Below are 27,146 nucleotides of genomic sequence, written 5' to 3' on the forward strand. Positions count from 1 at the left end.
TGATTATGACTAAATGATATTCCAAAATAAAGTAACTATCAAAAATTTTCCAAGAGGAAACACGAAATCCATTTAAACAAAACTTGACTAGAAAGGGGCTATGATAGAGACACATTCTCATCTTACGATAGCTTTCTCAGAAGTTTATGTAATTATATAGATACTACATATCAGCAGAAGTTAATGTCATCATGTCTCATTTTATGAACTACATGAAAAAAGGCAAATAATTATTCAAATATATGTAAACCTTTGTTCTAAAGTTTGATGTTATCATCTGTCCAATACACCATATAAAGGAAAACTCTAGAATTATGCTAGATGAGACATAATGCAAATCTTATAGAAGTTAAGAGGCATTTTAAAAGTAGAACCTTGAGGACAATGGTGTCTTTTTCATCTCCGTAGCTCTTTTTTTTTTTTTAAATTTTAAACTTTTTTTATAAACATATAATGTATTATTAGCCCCAGGGGTACAGGTCTGTGAATTACCAGGTTTACACACTTCACAGCACTCACCATAGCACATACCCTCCCCAGTGTCCATGTCTGTAGCTCTTTAACAGGAAAATTTCTTATTCACAAGTCAGATTCATTCCACAGAAGAATTATATCTATAGTATACAAATAATGCTAAATACTAGCTCTATTAAAATGAGATACATTCAAGAATGAATACAAGGATTAAAAAAAAAATCTGAGTTCTTTTCCTAAAGATGGAAATATATGGGGGGGAAGGGCGCAGGAGCCTTCCCTTTGACAGTTGCTGTGTTACTCAGGTTACTTTTGCACAAGCCCACATACAGGCATTTGCACATCACTCTCAGGGAGTTCACAAAAAGTGAAAGTCGTTTAACTAGAATAAGGTCTGTATGGATCTGTAAGTTACTAAAATCCATGTTTGTTATTTGAAATAGACTACAAAATATATTTTTGATCTGTGGCAATTACTTTACAAATTACTTGTTACTTTAAAAGAGCAATGCTTAAGTTCAATAGAAGCTTCTGAATGTAAAATTTCTATAGCTATATGAACAGATAGAAGACCCGATGTTTTTGTCAATGTTCAAGTATTTCATGTAACAAACCAAGATTGTTTGGAAAAAAAAAAAAAAAGAAATATTGTAGTTCAGGCTGAGGGTGAAACACAGAGGCTAGAACATATTTATTAATTCTTCCTTAGATCTTAGTCAACAGACTAAAAGTGCCAAAGAAAAGTTGGCTGTGATTCTGCAGCAATGGTATCTTCCTCCTTTCCAACAGCAAAAAATACATCTGAAATGGTCTTTTATACATTTGTATATAAAACGATTTACTGGCCTAAGTCTTACTGTTTTTTTCCAGCTTGTTTAAATTTGGAGTTATTCTTGAATATTACCGATAAAAAGGTAAAAACTATTCCTTAATTTTTTAGGGGACATTAATAAAGATGCTATAAATAAAATACAGTGAGATCTTATACTAGCTAGCCTCTCACTTGTTACCTGGAATAATCATTAATCATCATTAAATAAATCATATTTTTCAAGCTCTGGGGCATCTTTATATAGAGTTTTCCACTGAAAGGCAGCTCTATTACCAATCAAGGCTAATCAATGGTCTTGATATTTTTCAGAGAAAGGATGGAGGGTCATATTTTAAATCAATGATGTGATATCCCTTCTACACAGCAGTCAGGTCTCTTGAGTTCTACAGGAAATTAATCATTTTTCACAGGATGGAGTACCATACAGACAAAAGTGCTATATGGACTGGTCATCCTGGACAAATTTCTTAATTTGGCAGATTTCCTTGAGCAGACTGCACAAACCAGTTTGTAACAGCAAGCTTAATTAATAGAAACATGAGGCACTTAGTGCAGACTGATTGAAAGGTACAATGTCTTACCTGTTACTAACTCAAAAACATTTTAAAATTAATAAATTAAAATCGGGCATTTCTCACTTTCCATAAACCAAAAACCAAATGTATAGACGTGATCTTCAGTTTACCTTACTGCCGATGATTGACCGTACTTCATCATCTGGTGACGTGGGAGTCCCAGATATATCTGGATTACTATTACTAAGGCTCCGAGAACGATTTAAATTAAGGCTTGCAGGTCTCACAGCAGATCTAGCCATTGTGGCATAATGCACTGATCCTCCCAAACCCCCAGGACCTAAAGTTGTATATAAAATAGCACATAATTAAACAAAGAAAATTAGTCAGGAAAGGACCTGGAAAAATCTCTGCCACTTTGCAAAATTCCACATAAATAATGAATTATTTCTAAATGAAAAATACTATAAATTAAAAAAAAAAACTCAAAACAATGACAGCTACACCAAGATATCCTATTTTACAGCAGTTGACAAAACCACATGGCAATGATAAAGTCACTACCTTGTCAATGTTTCTGATTATATATTAAATGTACAATAAAAAACAAGATAGAAAACACACACATATATACATTTCTTTCTCTTCAGATATGAGTGTATCTAGGACTCGAAATGCTCTGGCTGATGGCTCTTCCTTTTTCCCACCCCTCCTACTCTGTCCTGATACACGGTCACTGGAAGACAGCCAATTTACTGTCAACATCTCTTGAGTGAGACTGTGTTTTGTTTCTGCATCTTCATCAATGACAATCTGAACTATACTAAAATGGCATCCTTATGATATACTTATGTATGTATTCTCCACACAACTCTAAGAGCCCGAGTTATAAAAGCAAGAATTCCTCTGTTTAAAATCAACTATATTCAACCATCATTTAACATATTCTATGAATATAAAAATACCCAGCAATTGTATCCATAATTTATCCCCATTTTCTTAAAGAAATTCTTCATATTTACAAATGACACAACTCCTTTCAAGTAACTGATTTACACAGTCTTTCAGGTCAGCATGTAAAAAAGATGTTTTGTAAAATCTGTGGAATTCTAATAGTGTACTGAATGAAAGGGTAAAATGGAGGAACATTGTACATATCCACAATACAACTTCAGAGCCTCAAGTATTATAATTTTAAAAAATCGAGAGAAGAAATAACCCAGAATATGAGTCAATAACTTCTCTTTTTGCAATTAAGAAATAAAATGAGCTAAAACTTAGAGCCAGATTACTATTATGTCTAGTTTTCATAATCAATGTCATATGTAGTTATCATCATTATTAATGTTGCCAACAGCTGGAAAAGGACACTTACCATTATCATTAGTGATGAATGATGATTCATACAAATGTGTGAGCAGATTGAAAGGTACGCACAACATAATCATTAACTAACAACTAAAGAGTTATTGAAACTGAGACATCCCTCCACCCCACCACCACACTACCACCAATGTCATATAAAACCAAGTAACTACTTTGGGCACTGATACTCACAAAGGATGTATTATTTCACTGACCATGAAGAGATCAGGACTTTTCTAGAGACTATCCTTTTACATTATTGTAGGTTTCACAAAGTTATCAGGGAACTAAGCCACCCTATTTCATCTTTAGTGTCAACATTCCAAATGACAAATTAACATTCTATTTATCTCATCAAAACAAGGAATGATAAAATGCTTCCAGAGACAACTTATTTTCAAGGTTTCCAAGAATTAATTCAACCAAGCTCTAATTCAAATTAAAGGAATCTATATAAGTAATGATGCCTGAAGATGTTAAATAATTATCCAGCACCTAGCATAGGCCATGCTACTCAGCAGGCACTTAATAAACACTTGCTGTTGAATGAATGCATCCCACTGGGACTATGAGATTATTTCAAACTGGCCATGAACATACAGTCTATGCAAGAGAATTTCCAAGTAAAAGGAATAAAATACCTGGTGATGGTGAATTAGGATAAGTATTTGGTAGGCGAAAAACGTAATAGATGTATGAGGCAAGAAGGCTGTTCCTGCCATGCTGGTCATGATTTCCTTCCAAGTTTTTGTGGAGCCGATTTATAATTGATGCCATGGCTTCAAAGGATGCTTGACCTAAATTAACTTTTAAGAGGGAGGAACACATTTTTGTATTAATTTTTTTAAACTGTAAATTCCAAAGAGATCAAGGTTTTGTCATCTCTGTATGTGTTAAGTATAGTGATTGTGCACAGTAAGTGTATAAAAATGATATTTGAGGTTGTTTTTAATGATATCTTGTATTAATTAGGTGAACCAAATTACTTTTCTACACAAAATTTCAAAATACTTATTTTACTAATTTAACACGAAAACTGTATAGGTTTGCTCAGTTAAAAAACAGAACCTCAACCAACAGGTACCTATTATTTTGTAAAACAATACATAGCACATAAAAAAAAAAGACATCTATCTTGTGTATCACCTCTGAAAAGTCACTTCTTGTTTAAGACTCTGAAAACCCAAGGAACATACAATAAGCACGTGTTACTCTTGCTTAAAAAAATATTAACAATGTAGGGGCGCCTGGGTGGCTCAGTGGGTTAAAGCCTCTGCCTTTGGCTCAGGTCATGATCTCAGGGTCCTGGGATCGAGCCCCGCATCAGGCTCTCTGCTCAGCAGGGAGCCTGCTTCTTCCTTCTCTCTCTGCCTGCCTCTCTGCCTACTTGTGATCTCTCTCTATCAAATAAATAAATAAAATATTTTTTAAAAAAATAAAAAAAAATATTAACAATGTAACAGATTATTAAAAATATCAACTTAATGGGGCACCTGGGTGGCTCAGTGGGTTAAAGGCTCTGCCTTTAGCTCAGGTCATGATCTCAGGGTCCTGGGATTGAGCCCCGTTATCGGGTTCTCTGCTCAGCAGGGAGCCTGCCCCACCCCCCCATCTCTGCCTGCCTCTCTGCCTACTTGTGATTTCTGTCAAATAAATAAATCTTTTAAAAAAATAAAAAATTTTTTAAAAATAGCAACTTAAAATACTAAGAAAAGAGGATAGCGAATAAGCATCATGACTGACACAAGTGAATTGGTAAAAGAATTGGGCACCTAGAGGAACAAGCTGAGGTAAGATGGTATGGCATTTTCAATGTCAGGCTAAGGAATACCTACCCAGTCATTCAAGTGAGTATATAATGAGAATTTCGCAAAGTTCGGGAAATTCTGGTATCACACTAAATAAATTTATAAAACAAACAGCCATTCTGGGCAATTAAGCCTCAGAGTCTGATTTATTCAATCAAGACACGAAATTATGCACAGAAATAAGGCCAATTAAATTTTCCTAAAAGTGGAATAATCCGATAAAGTGGTGAGGTAGGAAGGGGTGTCTGGGTGGCTCAGTCAGTTCAACATCTGCCTTCAGCTCAGGTCATGATCTCAGCATCCTGGGATGAAGCCTCCTGCTGGGCTCCCTACTCAAGGCTTCTTCTCCCCCTGCCCCTCCCATCACCATCCCCATCCCGCCTCATGCTCTGTTCCTCTCAAAGAAATAAAAATCTTAAAAAAAAAAAAAAAAAGTGGTCATGTAGGACGATTAATCTATATATACTGAACTAGAAGAGAAACTAGAGATGCAGAGGCCTAAGTGGGCTGTGTTCCTGCTTAAATTCCTTTTCCTTCTCATAGTAGCTATTCCAAACCATGAGGTCCACCAATTCTCAAAACTCAGGCCCACTTTAGCCCCTTCTCAGAATATTTTGCTTTTTATCTCCCAGTAGAAATTTATAAAGTATTAAAGTCCTCACCTTTGTACTACAAATTTATCCAATCTGAAACCATTTTAATTTCCCTACCAACGAAAGCAGTGCTCCTCTACTATATAACAATGATCACTTGACTTTTTTCCTACAGGCTTGCTTCATTAATTAAATCTTTCAGCACCTCTTATATTTTTCTCCCCTCTCCACTAGTTTCTCAAAGCACATAAACATGCTCAAATGATTCCATTCTTATGCCACAGTCAAACCTCCTTCCTCTTCTAAGTGAATTTGTTTAAAAAACAGTGTGTAGTTTTGTATTCCTTTCATCATATACTATGCACTACTTGGTACTATGCACTACTTAATTCTCTGTAAATTGGTTTCTACTTTCACTATTTGACTAAAACTCTTATTAGTTTCACCACTGGACACTTCTTTAGTAAATAAGACTAAGACTCTAGCGTCAGATGCTTGGGTCTGAATCCTGAGGCAAATTTTCAAGCACTGTGTTCATCACTCTACTTATTTGTGAGACAGTGGTAATAATACCTACACAGTTGTGAGCATTGCATATAACAGTATTGATGGCATATAGTAAGTACAAATGTCTGTTACTATTACATTATTATCTTACTTACATAATCTACAAAAATGAATGGTGCTGAATTTTTTTCTTAAAACCCTCTCCTAGGACTCCTGTGACAATAAGCTATGTAACAACTCCTCAGTATTTCTTAACCCGCCCCTCTTCTCTCATTGTTACCTCCTGTTTTGGCAGGACCTCATAGTTTGTTGTATGAAATTCTGCAAGATTCCTAATTTGTCTTTTTGCCTCCAGATTTTCTCACTTTCAACCCATCTGCCCCTAGCACACTCATCTTTATAAAAGCCAAACTGGGTTACAATATTTCCCCAATTAAGACCAGACCCTTCAAAAGCTATTGATTCCTTACAGAATAACAGTCCCAATTCCCGAAAGTGTCATAGAAGATCCCACTTTATCTCCCTCACGGCCAATATCATCATTAATCACCAATCCTCCAATTTATGATTACTTATAATTCCCCCTAAATTTCTCAGTTCACTTATCTGTCTGTATACCATACACATACTATTTCATCTCCTTGGACTAGTTATTTGCCTGTCAGACTCCTACTCATCTTCAAATGTTTGATCCAAGGATCACCTCTACTAACAAGTCTCCCCTAAAGTAGAGAAAGACAATTATCATACTGTTTCACTGATATGTGGAACATATGCAACAGCACAGAGGACCATAGGGGAAGGGAGGGAAAACTGAATGGGAAGAAATCAGAGAGGGAGACAAACCATGAGAGATTCTGGGAACCAAACTGAGGGTTACAGAAGGGAGGGGGTGGGGGGATGAGGTAACTGGGTGATGGGCATTAAGGAAGACATATGTGATGATGAGCACTGGGGGTTATATACAACTAATGAATCACTTAACACTACATCAAAAACTAATGATGTACTATATGCAGGCTAGCTGAATACAATAAAAATAAATTTTGAAAAACTTTAAAAATTAAAAATATAAAAATAAATATAATAAAATAAAATTCCAAGGAGCTGAACACTCCTCTCCTTTGTTCAACCATTTAACACAGATTTTTATAATGTGTTTTTCATACAAACTCAACTACTTTGAAGGATGTGGGTGGAAGCTATTAGCAAAAGCAGAGGAACAAATCTTCGAAAGATAGTGGGAAACAGGAATACTTCTAATTCCAGAATAACACAGAAGAAAAAGAGAATAAAGATTTTCAGTCAATGAAGAAAAGAAGAGCTATCTTAAATAAAGGATAGCAGATGAGTAAAAATGTAGGCTAGGTAAATCAAACATTATGTAAAAAGCAAAATAATTTATCTGTTTGCCCGTTTTCCAGAATAGTCTCTGAGAGCCTTAAAATCAAGAACTAAGGCTTGGACAGAGCCTATCGGTATCTGGCACATAGTAAGTGCTTCATCAATATTTGTAAGTGGATAAATGAATTTGTTTCCATAATCTAAGCTCAACTCTATATGGCACATTGGAACATTTTATAAAAACAAACAAAAGGAAGTTACTTTCTGGAATCAGAAATACCATGCCCTCTGCTTCCCCAAATCAAACACAGTCCTTATAGATAACAAACAGTAAGTGATTCTATTTCTGCAAAATCCAGAAATACCAAGTTACAAACCTCCTAATTCCCCAAACATTAAGTAAAAATTACCTATCTGGCCAGCAATGACAGGAGGTCTAACAACTAAAAGTATCAGTTTATCAAGCAGAAGATGAAGAAATCGGACCACTGGTTCCAACTGAGATGAATTCAATGCCGAAATACTGCTCTTCAATTCATTTTCTAAGTTATTTTCCATGATTCGCATGTCTCCAATTCGGACTGGGAACATGTGTTCATCCAGAGCATTGACCAGAGCAAAAAATTTATCAAGATAAGGATCCTGAAACAAAGAATGAACAAAAGCATTAACCAATTACAACTGTTAATTCCCCCAAATTTGGACCAGATAAATATAAAATATATTATATAAAATAGCACATATAAAATATGTAAAACATTTTATATAATATAAAATAGCTCATGTAAATCAGTAATGCAAAAAAGAACATAAATATATACAAACACTGTTTCCAATTAAACACTATACCTATTCTCATTTATTATTGTAAAGTGGCCATTTTGAACACTACTGATTACTCAGAACTCTACTGATACTAATTAAGGATTTTTTTTTCTCCCAGTGTGAGACCATCTTACTGTTTTAGAACTTAGGTCTAGATTGTGCAGGTCTGTTCATACAAGGCCTCTGTACCTTATCAATTTATTACCACTCAGCTCCATCCAAACCCACAATCTTTGCCACAGTTTGTAATACCGAAGCTGGCTCTCTGAATTGCATTTCATCTTTGTCAGCTGGCCTGTGGTTACAGCTCAACCAGAGGGTAGAAGAAACAGCCTTCTTTCTTCTTCTTTGTTTTCCCAATGGCAGCTAGCAGATGTGAACGCTGGAGTTCAAAGGTGAGGGATGTGACAGCAGTGTTCACAGCAGCAATGGTGGCTCCTGTCCGCTAGCAGGTACCCTCCACACCCTAACATGGCAGGCAACGTGTGCCTGAAGCTGCAGTGTCTTCTCTTTGGAGGTCTGATTCTTCTCCTTCAGGATCCACCTCTAGGTTTCTAAGTTCTTTCCTTATCACTTTCTGCAACTGCCCTCTATTAGAACCACAGAATTTTCTTTTACCCCATTTAGTAGTGAATTATCTTTAACCCAGTTAACAATTATTTGTATCTAAACTGACTCCATTCGAATTACTGGCAATTTCCATCTCCTGACTACATTCTGACTGCTACTATTTAACCTCCTCCTACACTAACAGAACCACAGTCTTATTTAAAGCAATCATGTGCCCAGTCCCAGGGCAGATGCTTTCCCCCAGCCTGCTCTACCCTACTGATGAGACGTGTACAGTGGTGACTGGGTACACAGCGCTGTCCACGGAGATATGAGAAGTTGGCTGGAACTCCGGGAAGACTTTTACTTAGTTAATAGTGAAAATGAACTTTAAGACAATAATGCTGAACAGCTTCATTCACATTTATAGTTCTAATACTGTTCTGATTTGATAGGTAGGATTTAAATGAATACAAAAATTATTGATATCCAGTAAATTTTAAAGAGCTACAAGCAAAGTATAAAACATCATAAGAAACACTGTGTTCAGTTGATCCTTTTAAGAAGGCATACATGATGAAATTGTCTTACATAGTGGCAAAAGTTTATAAAATCTTGAGTATTACTCATCAGGTCAGTGAATGCCAAAGTGCTACAAGGTAGATACTTCCACTTTATCTTCTCCAACATTCACAGATTCTAAATCATCTCTATAATATATTTTGCCCCAATCCTTCTTTGTCACCTTAAGACAACACCTGTATCCACCTCTACAAAAACAAACTCAGGAGCAAAAGATAAATATACCACCAACTCCAAAAAGAAAACTAGTAATGACAATAGGAATTAAAAAGTCATGAAGAATAATCTATTTTTATACTTAAGAAAATATGATACTATTAAGGGAAAGAATACATTTTAACAGTATAAATGTAACATCAATTTTTTTTTACTTTTACAACTGTACTCTTTATTTTAATGCCACAATTAAAATATTTATTGAAAATATCAACTTCTGTCACCATAGATTAATTTTGCCTACTTTGATATAACAGTTTAATTTTGCTGTTGGCAGCCTTCCATGACTCCCTCCTTTCCCTTCCCTGGTTTATGTCCCACAGTGCCTACATCTGGCACTCAGGAACTTGGAAGGTCTACGTCTTCTTGCCCACTACAATACTCCCAGCTCCCATCACGGTGTGACATGCAATTGCCACATGATCAGAATGCATTGACCCACTCCCCTCTTGGTGTGTATTTAGTTGTTTCCCAGCGATTAGTCTTGGTGTGGTAGTTGCGAGCTTGGGATTCCAAAACACACCTAGGTTTGAATCGTATCTCCTACCACCTCCTGGCTGTGTAGTAGCAGACACAGGGCTCAGCTTTCTCATCTGTGAGATGGGGTTAATGACCGTCCCTACCTCCTAAGATCTAGATAGAAACATCCAAAACATCATGGAGCGCTTGCGTTACATTTTAAAATGTAACGCCCTCTGTCACCAGTCTTGTGTATAGGATTGATTTGGGACATTTAAGAAGAGACCGCAAGTAAGATGGTAAATACCAACGTAACTGCCATCTAGTTTGAGAAACAAAACTACCATAAATTCAGCTGTAGTCCCAGTGGGCCTCGTTTCTGTTACGCTTCCTTTCCTCTCTCTCATATAACATCAATCTCATCAAAAGGGTAAAGACTATAGGAAATAGAACATATCCAGTTTCAGAAAGGGAAAAACTCCACTGGAGCCACTCTTTTACTGGGATCTACCTGTATAATGCTAAAATCTATCTACTACTACCTTTTGTTGTTGTTTTAAAACAGAGGTTCTTGGTCTTACTTTTCCCTACTTCACTGCAGAAAAGAGTTAACATAGCAAGCTACTATCATTTGAAAGACCAGCTTACACAACTGATCCTTGGATGGCATCTGGGAACTTGGATTTCAAGAGACTTCCAACTGAGAGGGGACAATTCACCATGCCTAAATTGTTTGTGCAAACAATATGCTTTATGCTGAAAACATGCTTTCCTTCTGGGAATCAAGAATTTTGGTATGTGATAGGCAGAGGGTGCCTATGTTACAACCTATAGTAAAAGTCCTGGGAACTAAGTCTCTAATCAATGAGCTTCCCCTGGCAGACATTTCATACATGCTGCTTCCACTCACCCTATGGGACTCCACCAGGAGAAGATCTTGGAAGCTTGTGCTTTCTTTCCTGTGGACTTGACCTCTTTTCCCTTAGCCAATTCTATTTTATCTTTCACTAAAATAAATCATTGCTGTGAATATGACTACATGCTGGGTCCTGTGAGTTCTGCTAGAAAATCCTTGAACTTGAGCGTGGCCTTGGAAGTCCCTGTATACCGCCCCTTCCCTTTTCAAGTTGAATTCCATTTTAAACACTTGCCCCTTCTCACTCTACATTTTCTCCCTGGATAATCACTCACCAGTATAGTTTCAGCTATCACTTTACTCTGCCACCTTCAATGTTAAACTTGAAATTACTTACAACTGCTTTCGGGTATTTTTATCTGAAGTACAGAGGCACTTCAAACCCAACAGGCTCAAAAATAAACTCACTATAGCTCCAGAGTCATCTCCATAATCTCTCTTAGCATGCAACCAAATTTACTTCTCTCATCTTTCCAATTCAGGTTAGAAATGACCAGCTAGGGATGCCTGGGTGGCTCAGTGGGTTAATGCCTCTGCCTTCGGCTCAGGTCATGATCCCAGGGGTCCTGGGATCGAGCCCCACATCGGGCTCTCTGCTCAGCCCGATGCCTCTCTCTCTGCCTCTCTGTCTACTTCTGATCTCTGTCTGTCAAATAAATAAATAAATAAATAAATAAATAAAATCTTAACAAAAAAAAAAAAGAAAGAAAAGAAAAAGAAATTACCAGCTACCTAGACTCTACACTCTACAGCATTCGAGGTCCCTCATAACCTATTATCAGCCTGGTCTTCTTTTCTCTTCTATCACAATTTCCCCATGCACTATAAATTATATTCATACCAGATTGCTTGCCTGTCCTTACACTACTATCCCTTTGCACTTGCTTTTTATCATCTGAATTGCTCACCCTCTCTCTGTATGATAAATATCTACTCATCAATACAACATCTCAGTTCCCAACAGAGCACACCACTCTCCACTCTTCAAAGGACTTCATGCATATGTCTAACACAATACTAACTTCATTTACTGTTATTATTTTTACACTTTCCCCTATTACACTGTAAGGTCTTTGAAGGGAAGTTCCTTTCCTGACAGGTACCAACATCCCTGACTCCATGAAGCTTGGGGAAAGAACCAACAAATAAATGCTTATGTACATACACATACATACACACATATTACACACACACACACACACACACACACACACACACACAAATCACAGAGAGAAAGGAAAAGTGCAAGAGTACAGATTAGAGCTACAGGTAGTAGCAACTACAGGTAAGATGATAGAGAGTAATGGGACTGCTACGTTTAAGAGTCTCCAGGAGAGGGGCATCTGAGTGGCTGAGTCAGTTAAGCATCTACCTTCAGCTCAGGTCATGATCTCAGGGTCCTGGAATCAAGCCCCACTTCAGGCTCCCTGCTCAGCAGGGAGTCTGCTTCTCCCTCTGTGTGCTCATACACTCTCTCTCTTTCTCTCTCAAATAAATAAACAAAAATTTTTCTATAAGTCCCCAGGAAAGGCCTGAGGTATGCAGAAGTCTTACTGAAAAGAAGTACATATCAGGAGGGACGTATTCCAGCTAAAGAAAGATTAAATATACAGGCTTTGAGGAGAGCCTGGCATAGTCCAGATAAACAGTAAAGAATATAGAGCAAATAATCCCTAAAAACTCTTACCATTTGAAATATCTGAGTCTATGAGGAATAAAAGAGGTTGGATGATGGTTTTTAACTCTTAATTCTGCAATGTATCAGACACTTATATTAAAAAAAAGAAAGTCACTGAATTTTCAAAATGAAGATAGTGACATTTTGAAGAGCAAAAAGTTTGCTTATGGATATTAAAAGGCCTTGGTTAATTCCTTTAAAAAGTAACTTCTAGGGTGCCTGGGTGGCTCAGTGGATTAAAAAGTAACTTCTAAATTTAAACTTTCTGATACATAATCCCATAAATTACTGCAGATAATGAAACTGATATAAGTACTAGACAAGTATGTTCATTCAAGTGAAAATTGATAATAAAATTAAAACTTACTTACTTGTGTATGAATAGATGAAACAGCAACAACTTCAACATTAAAAACACCTTTGTGATTATCTACCCATTTCATGCCAGGTAGAGGAACCTATAAGATAGTAAATATTAAATATATTAAATGTAATGATCACAGATATTTAAGTTGATTAGAAATTCTGAAAACAAAAAAATTATAATACCTCAGTGAGAAAAAAAAATCCTGTGGAAATATATTTTTAAACACTGTAAATGAATGTAAAGCTTTTATTTCATTATTACAAAGTCACTGTTTTGATTTTTTTTTTAAGAATTTATTTATCTGACAGAGAAAGATCACAAGTAGGCAGAAAGGCAGGCAGAGAGAGAGGAGGAGCAGGCTCTCTGCTGAGCAGAGAGCCCGATGCGGGACTCGATCCCAGGACCCCGAGATCATGACCTGAGTTGAAGGCAGTGGCTTAACCCACTGAGCCACCCAGGTGCCCGCAAAGTCACTGTTTCTTACAAGAGAATTAAAAGGAGGAAAGAGCAGAAAATATACAGTCAAAATTCTATCTCCCCAAAGACATACCCCTTTATATCACTCCAACTCCTCTGTGCACATGTATTTTTATACACACTCTACCCTTGCTTAGTTTATATAAAACATTCTTTGAACCTGTTTTTCACATGCTATATTATGAATCTCTCTTCATATCAATATATTCATATCTACAGTATCATTTTAACAGTTTAAAATATTTTTTCTTGTAAAAATGCTTATTTTGTTTTAATAAGGCTATAAAATATTCACAGCAAAGGAATTCTGTTATAAGGGTTAGAAAACTTTTCTGATATAAATTGGTAGGAATGTTTATTAAATTTAGATCATAAAGTTATCTTTAAAAAGAATACCCACTTCTCTCTATTCCTCCTGCTAAATACAGCTGAAAACCCTGAATATGATACACAAAATAAACACTGAAAGGTAGAAAGAAGAATGCAAATGACTAGGGACCTCGGGATGTAAGGAAATAAAAAGTAGTGTTTCCTGGGTTTTATTTTTGCCTCACCGATCCTGGATTAGGTGCAAGAGAAGCTGGCAACCCAGAAACACCAAAAGGAGTTGACAAAAACAAGCTCCTAAAGAAGCCTGCTCTCTCTAATCAAAGCCGACAACTGCCCTACTCTGGTCAAACTCAAGGAAACAAGTTGCAGCCCCACCCCTCCTCCACAGTCTGAGTAGGGAGTGCAGGTGTCCACCCTCAGCTGGCTGTAATGAGGTGCCTGGATTCCCGAACCCACCCCCATTGGTTGGTATCAGAGAAGACAGAGATGGAAACTGGTCCCAGCCCAGTGGTAACAAGTACCCCCTCCAACTGTGGTATCAGTGGAAGTCAAGCAGGGAGCAGTACCAAGGTGCCCCTTCCTCCTCACATATAGGGACGTGTCAGCAGAGGTCTGGTGGGAGCCTGAAATCCCACCTCTAACCATTAAGAAGCACCCTGAAACCACAGCAGAGTGAGGAATGTGAACCTTTACCTGTTGCAGGAATGTGGCAATAGTGCCTCCCCCTGCTGCTAAAAACCTAAGGCTTAAATAAGATGAGGTCATAACATAATACTGAAGAGCTCTTCAATAGAATAAAAACTCTTGCATCACACCAAGAACCAGAAAAATCTCAAATGAGAAAAGGCAATCAACAAACACGAAGATGACAGATGCTAAACTGTCATTATTTAAAAAAAATAATAATAATAAAACAAGCTTCAACAAGCAATTACAAATATCCTTGAAATAAATGACAAAATAAAAGTCTCACGAAAAAAAAATATTTTAGAGATTTCTTTCCCATGGTTTCATTTTTTTATCACATGTAAAAAGAAAATCAACTAATAATACAATCCCAGTGTCCTGGGATCACCTAGCATCGGGCTCCCCGCTGCGCCGGAAGCCTGCTTCTCCCTCTCCTACTCCCCTTGCTTGTTTTCCCTCTCTCCCTGTGTCTCTCTCTGTCAAATAAATAAAATCTTAAAAAAAAAAAAAAAAGAAAAAAAGAAATTTTATAAAAGAAAGATGGTGCATAAATCCACAACTATTTAAAGCAAGAATAGTACTAGCTCTTTCAACCCCAAACACTTGTTTTCTGCTAAAAAAAAAAAAAAAAAAAATAGGATACACAAATAAAATGGATACCGACTGCTTTAAATATATAGTGGTTCTTTTTTTTTTTTAAAGGATTTTATTTGTTTATTTGACAGAGAGAGACAGAGAGGTCACAAGTAGGCAGAGAGAGAGAGAGGGAGAAGCAGGCTCCCCGCCAAGGAGAGAGCCCGATGTGGGGCTCGATCCCAGAACCCTGGGATCATGACCTGGGCCGAAGGCAGAGGCTTAACCCACTGAGCCACCCAGGCGCCCCTAAATATATAGTGGTTCTTAAAGTCTAATAAATGTCATCTGGGCACTTGTTGGAAATGTACATAAACAAGCCCCAACCCAGATGTCCTGCATCAGAGACTCTGGGCGTGAAGTTCAACAGCTGGCCTTACAAATCTCCAGGGGATTCTGATGCATGCTAAGGTATGAACTGCAGTCTTAAAATTCTAACAAGCAGTGTGGCAATAGGAATGCCATAATACTGGCAAACATTTCTTTAGCACTTTTCATGTGCAAAACATGTAGAACACTAAGTGCTCTACAGACTACTATTGTTTAATCACCAATGTACCCTTTCTTATAAGCTTTAATTATTCTCAACTTACAGATGAGAAAATTCAGGCACAGAGAATATTTTAGTTGGCTTGGGCTGCCATAACAAAATAGCATACATTGGGTGGCTTAAACCACAGAAAGTTATTTTCTCACAGTGTGGAGATGAGATGTCCAAAATCAAGGTGCCAACACGGTCAGTTTTGGTGAGAAATCCTTCCTAGCTTGCAGACAGCCACCTTCTTACTGTGCCCTTACACAGCCAAGACTGAGTGAGAGGGCTCTGATGTCTCTTCTTAAAGCACTAATCATGTGGCCCCACCCTCCCGGACCTCATCTAAAACTTATTTGAACCTAATTAATTCCTACAGATCTCATCTTCAAACACTAGGACACTGGGGGTTAGAACATCAACATATGAATTTGGGGGTTGCAATAGAGGGGGATGAGGTGGGGAGACAGAATTCAGTCCCTAGCAGAGAGATTAAGAAACTTAGCTGAGGTTACAACTAATAAATGGTGAGGCCAGGAGTGAAACCCTGAAAATAATGACATACTCAATAAAAACTTTAACAATTCTTACCCTTCAAAAGTTAACCTTGCTAAACTTGATGTATATTTTCTAAACTATTTACTACCCCATTACTGATGTGTACCTGATGTGTGAGTTTGGTTGTCACTACATTGTTTTTGTATTTTTATTATAAATGTTCTGTTGGGCGGTACCTGGGTGCCTCACTAGGCAGAGCGCCTACTTGTGTTTTCGGCACAGGTCATGATTTCATGGTTGTGAGAATGAGCCCTGCATCAGGCTCCATGCTGGGTGCGGAGACTGCTTGAGATTTTCTCTCTCTCCCTCTCAATGAATGAATGAATGTTCTACCGCAATATTGAGGTGGGTTACTGAAATCTGTATTACTCCTCTAAACTACCGCATCACTGCATGGATGCACCAGAATTTAATTAAGTACATTCTTGGTAGATCCATGTAATTTTCATTTTTTATATTTTGCTAATACCAACAGTTCTAAAATTTTTTCCTTTTTTTAGACAGAATATATCTTAAAATATTAAAAAAAATATATGTTAAATAACTTGAATTAAAATAAAATAAAATAATTTTTAAATAAAAATGAGGGGCACCCAAGTGGCTCAGACAACTAAGCATCTGCCTTCGGCTCAGGTCATGATACTGGAGTCTCCTATCTAGCCAGCATCGAGCCCCACTCCCTGCTCAGCAGGAAGTTTGCTTCTCCCTCTCCCTCTGCTCCTCCTCCCCACGCCCCCACCCACCATCCCACGCCTCCCCTACACCGGGCTCCTGCTCTCTCTTGTTCATTCTCTCTCTCAAATAAATAAAATCTTTAAAAACAATAATAAAAAAAATTACAGTCATACATTGTACACTTAATAGTGTACAATAGTGTTAACAGTTGAATACATCTATGTTGGCATGGCACGGCATGGCATGGCATGACTATGCTTGGTACAACCTGGTATGCTCTTTGTAGAACAGAGGACACAGATGTATCAACTGCATTCAACTAATGTAGTTAAAATTAAGGAGCTCCTCAGGATGTCATAGATTTAGCCCATCTCTAACCTAGGTCAGAGAAGTGAAATACCCAGTGAACTCGGGCAAATGAGGTATTAAAAATACTTTTTTAAAAGGTCACTAGGTAATATCCTTCACTGCATGTCACTGGTGGTCCATCACAAAAGGACACTCAAGCCTTGGAATGGGAGGAACTATGGCTGGATTTGGCAAACGCGTTTGTGTTTCACAGCCCAGAGTCCTTCCTCTCCACACACCAGTGAAATGCCTGCTCTCCCCTAATGGTGGAATGATACCAGGGAGATGCAGAGAAATGGCCAATGTTTCTGTGAGGAAGAGAACACAACAGATATTCCTCACTGCCAAATGGCTAATCACTTTGAAAAACTTTATATGGTCTCAACAAAATTTTCATTTTTTAGTTTTTGCAAGTATGAACAATCCTGTAACTTTTTAAATTCATACAACAAATATTTACTGAGGGCTCTAGACAGTTTTCTAGATAAACATAAGGTCTGGTCTCAGGAAGCAGACCGTTTCTTACAGAGAACAATAAGGAAAAAAATAAGATAATTTCAGATAGTGGTAAGTATATTAAGTAATACAATTAGATTAAAATGATAAAATATATCAATAGTTTGGTAGAGGGAAGGGCTGGAAATTCATGAAGTAAGCAAAGACCTCTCTGAGGAGGTAATATTCAATACAGAAATCAGATAATGAAAGGAATCCAGCCATGTGAATTTCAGGAAGAGGAAAGAAAATTCAAAGGCCTAGAAATAGGAAAAAGTTTAGAAGAAGCTGTAAGTGCAGAAGAAGGTGCTCAGTGATGCTAGAAGATGATGTTAAAGAGGTGGAAGAGCTCAGATCCTTTGGATATTTGGAGGTCATGGGGAAAAACCTCTATTATATTTTAAGTACAATAAAATGCCAGCAAAATATAGATACACTATGTCATAGTGTATATAATCCTAAAGAAACACTAAGTCTTGGCAATATTATGCTGAATGAAAAAAGCAAGTCCCCAGAGGGTTATATACAGTATAATACCCTTTCCATTAAATTCATAAAATAAGTAAAGTAAAAAACGTATTGTTTAGACATACATATACCACAATTAAAAACTAGATGTAGGAGGCTAGCTTCTAAACCAATGTGAATGCAATTAATGCCATGGAACTGGACACTTAAAAATGGCTAAAATAGTAAATTTTATGTTTGTATATTTTATCACAACTTTTTAAAGCACCTGCCTTTGGCTCAGGTCATGATCATGGGATCCTGGGATTGAGCCCCACGTTGGGGGGTGGTGGTGTGAATCAGTGCTCAACAGGGAGTCTGCTTCTCCCTCTCTCTCTGCCCTTGCCTCTGCTCCCTTTCTTCTCTCAAATAAATAAATAAAACTTTTTAAAAATACAAAAGCTTAAGCACTTAATCACATATGAGTCATAGTATACATCTATAGTCAAATTTCAAATTACAACTACATTCTTTATATATGAGCATACACAGCACAGTAGCTAAAAGAAAACCATCAGCTACCCTTTAGAAAGCTGACCTTACATTTGCAAATCAATTAAGAATAAATGCATAACTTCCATAAAATCAGATTTTGTTTTAAAGTTATTTCCTTTGAAATATATAATGTAATCCCTGACAGAATACTAGCTGATTTTGCTGAGAAGTCCTGGAAAACTGAATGAAAGGTCTGGCAGGGAGTAGAGTGGGTAAGGAGGGGAAGGAAGGAGTCATCTTTCTTTCCTACTGTCTTTATTCATTCCTTTAACAGATACTGACCCCCCCACCCCCGCTATGAGCCATGCACTATTCTAAGTACTTGCAGAGAGAGCAATGCACAAGAAAAAGTCCCTACCTTCCTGGAATTTCTATTCTGTAGATAATAAACAAGTTACATGAAGTATAAAGTCAATGATAAGTATTATGAGGACAAAGCAAAGTAAAGGGATAAAAAATGGTGGAGGCTGCACTTGAAACAGAACACGGAGACACCCTCTCTGGAGAGGCAGGATCTGAGAGGCTATTGGATGAAACGAAGAACCTGGCCTGGTGAGGGAGCACTGGCAGCAGGGGAAGAGCAAAGGGCCAGACATGGGCTTCCACTCTGCACATCTGAGGAACAGCGGCCAGGGTAGAGGAAGTGACAGGGAACAGTAAGAAAGGAGGTCAAAGCAGGAGACTTCTGCTGCCTCTGTTTCTTAAACATAAAAACAATACAAATTTATTTGTGAATATTTTTTGAGTTCTATTCTAAAAATAAAAGCCACCAGGAGAACACTGCCAAGACATAGTTAAGATTAATGCATACAAAGAGTCACATTCAAATCATCATGTGACAGTTCTCTCAAACAGCACTTTGGTTTCTAAATAGTGGCTCCTGATTCTTGATTGAAATTTCTTCAGTGTTTTTGTTCCTTTCAAGTTACATCCGTTATCAACACAGCTGCTAATGTTTTATGTATTGTGTGTTTATAGCTACTTCATTTTCACCTACATGATCATCAATTATAAAAATATTCTAAAAAACTGGGTTTGTTTGTACTCCTTCCTGACTTCAGGTGAAATGTTGTCTATTAAAAGAAATACTCATTTATTTAAAGCTTCTCATGTTACAATTTGAAAATTCTCCAAATGTGCCTTTTAAGTTTGTATTTCATATACGATTTTGTTTTTAAAATCAATACACATTGATTAAAAGCTTTAAGTATTCCATAGAGTAATTTAAATTCTAAGAGAATTATTTATTATATTTATCTACACTTATTATACTTATCTATATACTTCTAGATAGAATAGTAAGGTCACATTTGAGAAAAACACTTTTGTAATAAAAAATTCGTTTCATTTAATCTGGAGAGTTTCGTCATGAGAGATACTGACCTCAGGAGACAGTACAGAATAAGCCTGTGGTGGTTTTTCCAGTGATACTGGTAGGCAAAACTGCCCAGTCTTTAATCGTCCATTCTGAAGCATTGGTATCCACTTTTCATTAAAAAGGAAACAATATTAAGTTAAATATGTTTGTTACAAAAGGAATTACTTGGAAAATCTGTTTTAAGAACTTGGTATGAGCCAGATTTGTCTCATACCACCAAACACCAAAGATTTAATTAGGTAATAATAACAGCTTTCATGATTTCTCTAAAGAAAAGCTTCCCTGACAATATTTTATTAAGGACGATCCTTAAAACATTATTATTACTAACTAACCATGCAATATTTAAATCTACAGATGGTCCTTATTATCCCAGAAAAGGCTGGAGTAGAAGAAAAAGGCCACAAAGTGAATCCATTTTAAATGGGGGTAATTGTGCCACTGTATACAGGGAAAGGTTTGACTACCTATGGATGCTGACGACAAAACTAAAAAGCATAAACATAAATTTATTTTGTTACAGTGAGCAAAATTCACTCATAAATTCCAAGAGACAAAAAAAAAAGTCAAAAGTCCAATGTTTTCTCTTTTGGGTAGCAGCATGATTTTTCTGACAAAGTTGTGATAACACATCATGACCTCCATATCCTTCACCTTAGGTTTACCTTTGTAATTCAATCATAATGATTTTCAAAAAATACTCAAGAGTTTTAACTGCCTTTAATCAAAGCCAAAAGAGTTTTAATGGCCAAGAGTCTCTTTTAATCATTTTACACTGAAACCATTCTCTTCTGAAGAAGCCTTAAAATATATTTTATACTGTATTGTTGGGTAAACACATAATAATCAGGACCAACACCTAAGTATTCACACATATGAGCTAATTAATTACATTAATTAATTAAATTAATGAGTATTTTCTTATCCATGATAACTTTTCCTAACCCTTATGAGGAATCAGATAAGGAATACCCAAGTAATATTGAGCACCAACTATATCTCAAATACTGTAATTATTTTAAGATCAAAGAGCTAAGTATTAAGCAAAAATATACTTACTGTATATCCAACAGGAGTTTCAAGAGGAGTATTTTGTTTTTGTTGGCAACTAACATGATAAAAAGTAAAAAGCAAATGATGGTGGTCAGTTAAAGTAGCAGGGAGTTTAACCTTGATTTCTTCATGAAAATCAGGAGACCTTCATACAAACAAAACAAAACAAAACAAAACAAAACAAAACAGATCAATAGTGAGTAATTTGTTCAAAATAAGTAATTATTCCATTGGTATATTTGAGTAATTTTTAAATTAATTTCAGGACTCATGCTTAATTTTTCTTCTAGTATAAAGTATTTTTCTCTATTCCCAAACTTTAAGTAACTAACTCTTATTTCCAGTTGAGGAAGCTGCCTCTGTTTCTGAAATTTCTCATCCCATTTTTATCAATGGGCTGGTTAGTCCTACTATTTTAAAATTCATTATTAATCACCACCATGATGCCAAGATCTTTATTAGATTGGAAATTATATAAAAGAGCAGACTAGGCAAAACTTTCTACACTCTGATACACATTACATAGAAAAAATAATAAGAGTCTTTTATAAGTAAATATTTTAAAGCCATGCCATAAATTTTTTTTACTATTATAGGAGTGCAGCTTCATGTTAAAGATTAATATCTTTTTATAAAAGAAAAAAACAAGTACCTCTAGACAACTTAGTATCAAGTTGGGCTCTCTATGGAATATTTTGTATCAATTAAAGAAGTAGATGTTAACAAAACATAAACTAATGTACTAACAGCTCAAAAAAAGGAAACAAACAGAAAAGAAAAAAATCAGGGAACACCTACAAAATGCATTTGTCGCACAGTTTAGAAGTGTCCCAGCCACTGTTAAGAATACAACCAGTATCATATTTGATCAAACCAATGGCATTTTCACCTCAATATCCATTGAGAGTGGTCCCTAGGACCATTTTTATAGAAGTATTGCTACTCTTTATGGTATAGACTTAAAAAGGATAGAACTTCAGCATTCCAATCTTCCATATTCAGTTAGTATCTCTTAGAATTATATTCAATGAAAATTCATCCAAACCATATGGCTCCAACTAATTAAAAGTGAAGGCTATTCCACAAATTAGGAGCTCTTTATCCTCTGATGCTAGTAAGTCTAATATCGTTCCATTTCAAATAAGCCTCAAAAACACTAACAACTGTAGATCTGATCACAAAAAATATTAGGTAGATGAGGTTTTTAATACCTACAAGAAAGATAATTAATGCTAGCCATTTGAGAATTTGATGATTCTGGTGAAGAGAAAATACTATGCATCTTATTACTGATCTCACTAATCATCACTGAATTATGAGACAGTTGAATTTACTAACAATGTTAGATAGTATTGTCATTTTAATTCTACTAATGCAGAGAATAGCAAAAATAAAGATATATCCACAAATTGAAATACTTCAAGAAATTACTTCCCTCTTTATCAGTATCTTTCCTGGTACTGAATGTTTTAGTTCATTTCTTTTTTTTTTCGGAAATCATACTAGGTGGAGGCTTTTATGAAAAATCAAGCATCTATGTGTTATTCATCAACAAGTACTTTTAATTGTTCACCCTTATGCTAAGCACTGTGCTATTTTTGTGGTGGTTTTACAGATAAACATGAAAAAATAATTACCCTCAAAAAATATATAATTTAGTAGAAATAGATCAACAGCAACGCTATAAAGCAGGGTTGGCAAACTATGACCCATAGTACAAATCCAGGCCATAGCCTGGCTTTGTATAGCCCACAAACTAAGAATGATTTTTGTAAGTTGTTAAAAAAAATAAAAATAAAAATAACAACATTTGACTTGAAATATTACATAGAATTCCAATTTCAGTATCCATAAATAAAATTGTATTGGAAGACAGCCATGCCCATTCATTTGTGACTTTACTGATTGTCTATGGCTGTTTTTGCACTATAACAGCAGGGCTGAGTAATTGCAACAGAGACCATATGGCCTACAAGCCCTAAAACAAACCTACTAGGTCCTCTGCAGAAAAAGTTTGCCAACCCCTGCTATAGAGCATATAAGGTTAAGTGCTTCAGGAAGAGAGCTGAACAGATTATTTCCAGTTTTGGATCAGGGAATTGTGTTTAGGAAGACTATATGACATGGGCCTTAGAGAAAGAAAAGGAGTTCAATTAGTACAGGGATTGGTATTATAATAAAAAAAAGAGATCCAAGAAAGGCCCAGAAACAGAACAGTAGAGGATATGTTTGGTAATCAGGCAAAAAGAAAATCATCAAGATGTAAAAGATATTAGAGAAAAGAAGAAGGAAAGCAAGAAGGAAAGCAAGGATGTTTTAAATTCTGAGTCAAAGGAACTGGAAAAATTGTGGTACCATTAATAAATAGAGTCGGACAGAGATACAGTCCAGAAGAGAATCACGAAAAAACATACGGATATTGAGAAGTCAGCAGGGCACCCTGAACATCCCAATAGACCACTAAAAAATATATGTCTGCATCTCACAAAGGTTATGACAGAAAATAAAGAGCTGGGAACAATCCACATAAAGATAAAAGTAGTAGCATTTTCACTGACTGTAACTCTGAGAAATACATAAAAGATTATTAACAGAGAGTAAAGTATAGAAAAAGAAGGTTATGGGTGAAACTTTAGTGTTTTGCATGGAATGTCTATACTCAAAAAAAAAAAAATGGAAAGAAAGAAAAATCAGAGTAATTACCAAAAACAAAAAACAAAAACAAAACAAAACCTGTCCATAGAGATGGGAGGAAACAAAGAGTGACATAAAGTAGGGTGAGAAAGAATAAAGTTTTAAGGAGGGCAAGGAAAAACCATGCTATACAACAACAACGAAGAGAGACCTTTGTTTTGTTTTTCAGGAGACTTATGCTTTTTTTTTACAGTAAGAGATGGAGCCAGGGAAGCAGACAAGAGAAGGGTTAAGTGATGGAGTCACACTCTGAAGAGCAAGAATGAGACTGGAGGAAAGCAGAGGGAAAAGACACTAAGCCAGGTGTGCGTCCCAACTGCCCTTGAACCAAAAGAAAAGGCAGATCCATGCAGAGATCATCAGAGGTAAAGAGTAGACAAGTGGATTGTTCTCAAGTTGGATGATCTCAATCCACTTACTAAAGTAGGAATGCTAAGAGTAAGGCAAACAGAGAATAAGTAGGAGCTAGAGAAAGGAAAAGAAAGGCTTAAAATACATCCTGCCAAAAGACAGAGAGTAAAAAAAGCAATGACAAGATTACCAAAGATTGGTGGGGCTGAAAAGAAGATGAAATAAAATAAAATGAATTCCTGGAGCCTGATTATATGGATAAAATGACGTCAATTTGTGATCATCTTGATGGTAGAATTTTGTGATTTTTCTCCAATAGCATTCAATAATCAAAAAAAAAGAAAAGAAAAGAAAGTAAGCAGAGATGAAAAGTTATCCAAAATTAAAACTTTCTGAAAGAAGTAAATTGGAAAGGTCCTAAGTCAAAGGATTATTGGATTTTGGGAATACTACCAATGTAACTGACTAATGGCTATAAGCTTAGTAAAGAGTTAAGTAAAACTACAAAGTGTCCAGGAAAAAATAACAGGGAAAGTCCAAAGGACCAGAGGCCACAATGATAATCAATAACCATATAATAAAAATGAAAGGGTCAGAGAATTTGATATGAAAGATGTTTTGTGTATAAAGTCTTGTATTTGATGTCTATGGAAAATATGCATCTACAGGTTGAAAATTATAACTCTGATGTCAGCTGTCTCGAATTTGCACATTCAGTGCAGCAAAGCATTTGGTAAACACACTAACGTGAGTGCTAACAATGCCACTGAGAAGTGAGTAACTTTGAAAGAAATATTTGAATTCAGTACCTGTTATGATATACTACGGCTGTATAGGCTTCCTTTGAAAATTCTGAACAGCTAGATTTACCAAAGATTACCTGTAACAAATAACAGCATGTTGAAACTTTGTTGTAATAAATGCTGGATGTTCAAATCTATGTAAGAATTTGTCTGATTTAATAACTACTGGAGAACAATGGGCAAAATCAGCCCAATGAAGAACAATGTGCCTACTGACGCTCATTAATAAATTCAATTGCTTAGTTGTAAATTTCTTTTCAACTCTAGACCCATCTGACATTTAAACATTCGTAAAGTTTCTACCCATTATATTATCTTTTTCTTAAAGAAGGTGAAGAATTCATTTTAAAATCTGGATGTAAAATATCATTTGGAATTTATGTAAGAAATATGGTTTTAGAATGGTAGTATATATCTACTATACAAATTAATGGCTTCTCCACTAAAACAGTAATCATTCTGTAAATAAAATATAAATTATTTATAAATAATATTTAAAATTCCTATTTTAGGTCAAGCTATGTATCCTTTGCTTCCAGTATTCCTTATAAGCTACTCTATAAAGAAGGAGGAGCACCATTCTCATATTCTTTCTTACATATTAAAAAAAAAAAACCACCACAACAAAAAAAAAATACAATACAATTGGAGAAGGATTAGAGGTAAAATAATTCAGCCTTGTATATCTGCCTCTTGATTTCTAATAGCAATATCATAGTTAATTAGGACAGCTGATTAGAGAAATGGCTTATGATTCCTATGTGACAGTAAGGCTTGCAATGTTATCTAGCCATAAGTTAAACTCTTACGTTTGGCCAGCCATCACTACATATGCAGAAATAAGTACATGGACATGTTATCACACCTCCATCAACACAGCTGGTAAAAGAACTCAAACTTTATATCTTAAACAAAGGGATTAATTAGTACCATCCATAAATAAAAAGAACATATTAACAGATATTTGTGTTTCTTTTTCTAACAGTTCCAGCAGGTCCTTTTATTTTAAGGGTGTGTAAAGGTACAATAATTATGACTCTCCTAAATACATCTACTTTCATCAATTTGCTAAGAATACATTACCAGGTTTTTATAAAATGTTCCAATGCCAAAACTTGAAGTTTATGATTTTATCATATCAATGTTATACGATCAAGAAATTATCTTAGGATCCATTTGAGTAGTCCTTATTTTTTAAAAAATTAAGCAAAGACAACGTGTCTATGTTTCTATACTTTCAACCAGCCACTAGGATAAACATAAAAGCATTATATTTTCATATGACTAATAATACACAAGCAAAAGAATTGCAGTACCTTTTTTCCTCCTGAGAAATTATCATTTTTCACAAAGTATCTCATTTAGTTTCATAACACAAATGATTAAAAAGTAGAAAATGTTCCCTTTTTTGACCATTTGACAGGTATTTTTAACCATCCACCCATACAGACTGAGCATCATTTCTGTGCCAAGCACTATGACAAGCATCAAGATACAATCATGACATGGCCCCTGCCCTCAAGGAGCTCACAATCTAGTAGACAAGATGAAGAAATAATCATATAATCTTAAGGTGATAAGGCCCAGAAAAGAAATGAGAAGATGCTATGGTAGCACCAAAAGAGGGAGTGGTCTAACTGCCAATGTGGCTGGATGCAGCTGGAAATCTGTAGAGGAGGCCATATATATGCTAAGATAAGGAAGAGTTTATTAGGCAAACAATAACAGATTATCTTACATATACTACATTTGCATTAGCTCATTCATGTGGCAATTCACATAACAAATCACCGATTTTCACAATCCCTTTTCATCAACTGCAATAGTACATTCATTCCTTTAGCAGAAATAAAAAACTAATAAAGAACATGAAATGCTAATTCCAAACTGCAAAAATAAAATGAACAAATATTTATTTAGCATGTATGATATACAAAGATCTGAAACAGCTGCCGTAGATAGAAGAATACAAAGATGAATAATTTGTGTCTGTTGCTGTCAAGATCTATAAATTCTGATGAAATGGACACAATAGGAAAAGAGAAAATACACAGCTTTCTCAGTAAGTAGAAAATCAGAACTTGATTTAATGACTGACAC

The 27,146-nt window shown here is 35.8% G+C and overlaps 1 protein-coding gene across 15 annotated transcripts in view; it reads right to left on the reverse strand.

The window, feature by feature from the left end:
* DOCK7 (dedicator of cytokinesis 7) overlaps window positions 1-27,146 on the reverse strand; it is a 217,203-nt gene that overhangs the window by 78,212 nt on the left and 111,845 nt on the right. For 14 of the 15 annotated variants that reach the window (XM_082687791.1, XM_082687787.1, XM_082687796.1 and 11 more), the window contains exons 16-22: window positions 25,053-25,123; window positions 21,205-21,343; window positions 20,151-20,252; window positions 13,035-13,121; window positions 7,849-8,080; window positions 3,828-3,992; window positions 1,992-2,161 (exon numbers count right to left, since the gene is read on the reverse strand). In XM_082687791.1, the coding sequence (XP_082543917.1) occupies window positions 1,992-2,161; window positions 3,828-3,992; window positions 7,849-8,080; window positions 13,035-13,121; window positions 20,151-20,252; window positions 21,205-21,343; window positions 25,053-25,123 (966 nt within the window). Of the gene's footprint in view, window positions 1-1,991; window positions 2,162-3,827; window positions 3,993-7,848; window positions 8,081-13,034; window positions 13,122-20,150; window positions 20,253-21,204; window positions 21,344-25,052; window positions 25,124-27,146 lie in introns of those variants that run through there. The other variant, XR_014299821.1, reaches the window with a different exon arrangement.

Source organism: Mustela nivalis (genome assembly GCF_964662115.1).
Source record: "Mustela nivalis genome assembly, chromosome: 10".
Lineage (NCBI taxonomy): Eukaryota > Metazoa > Chordata > Mammalia > Carnivora > Mustelidae > Mustela > Mustela nivalis.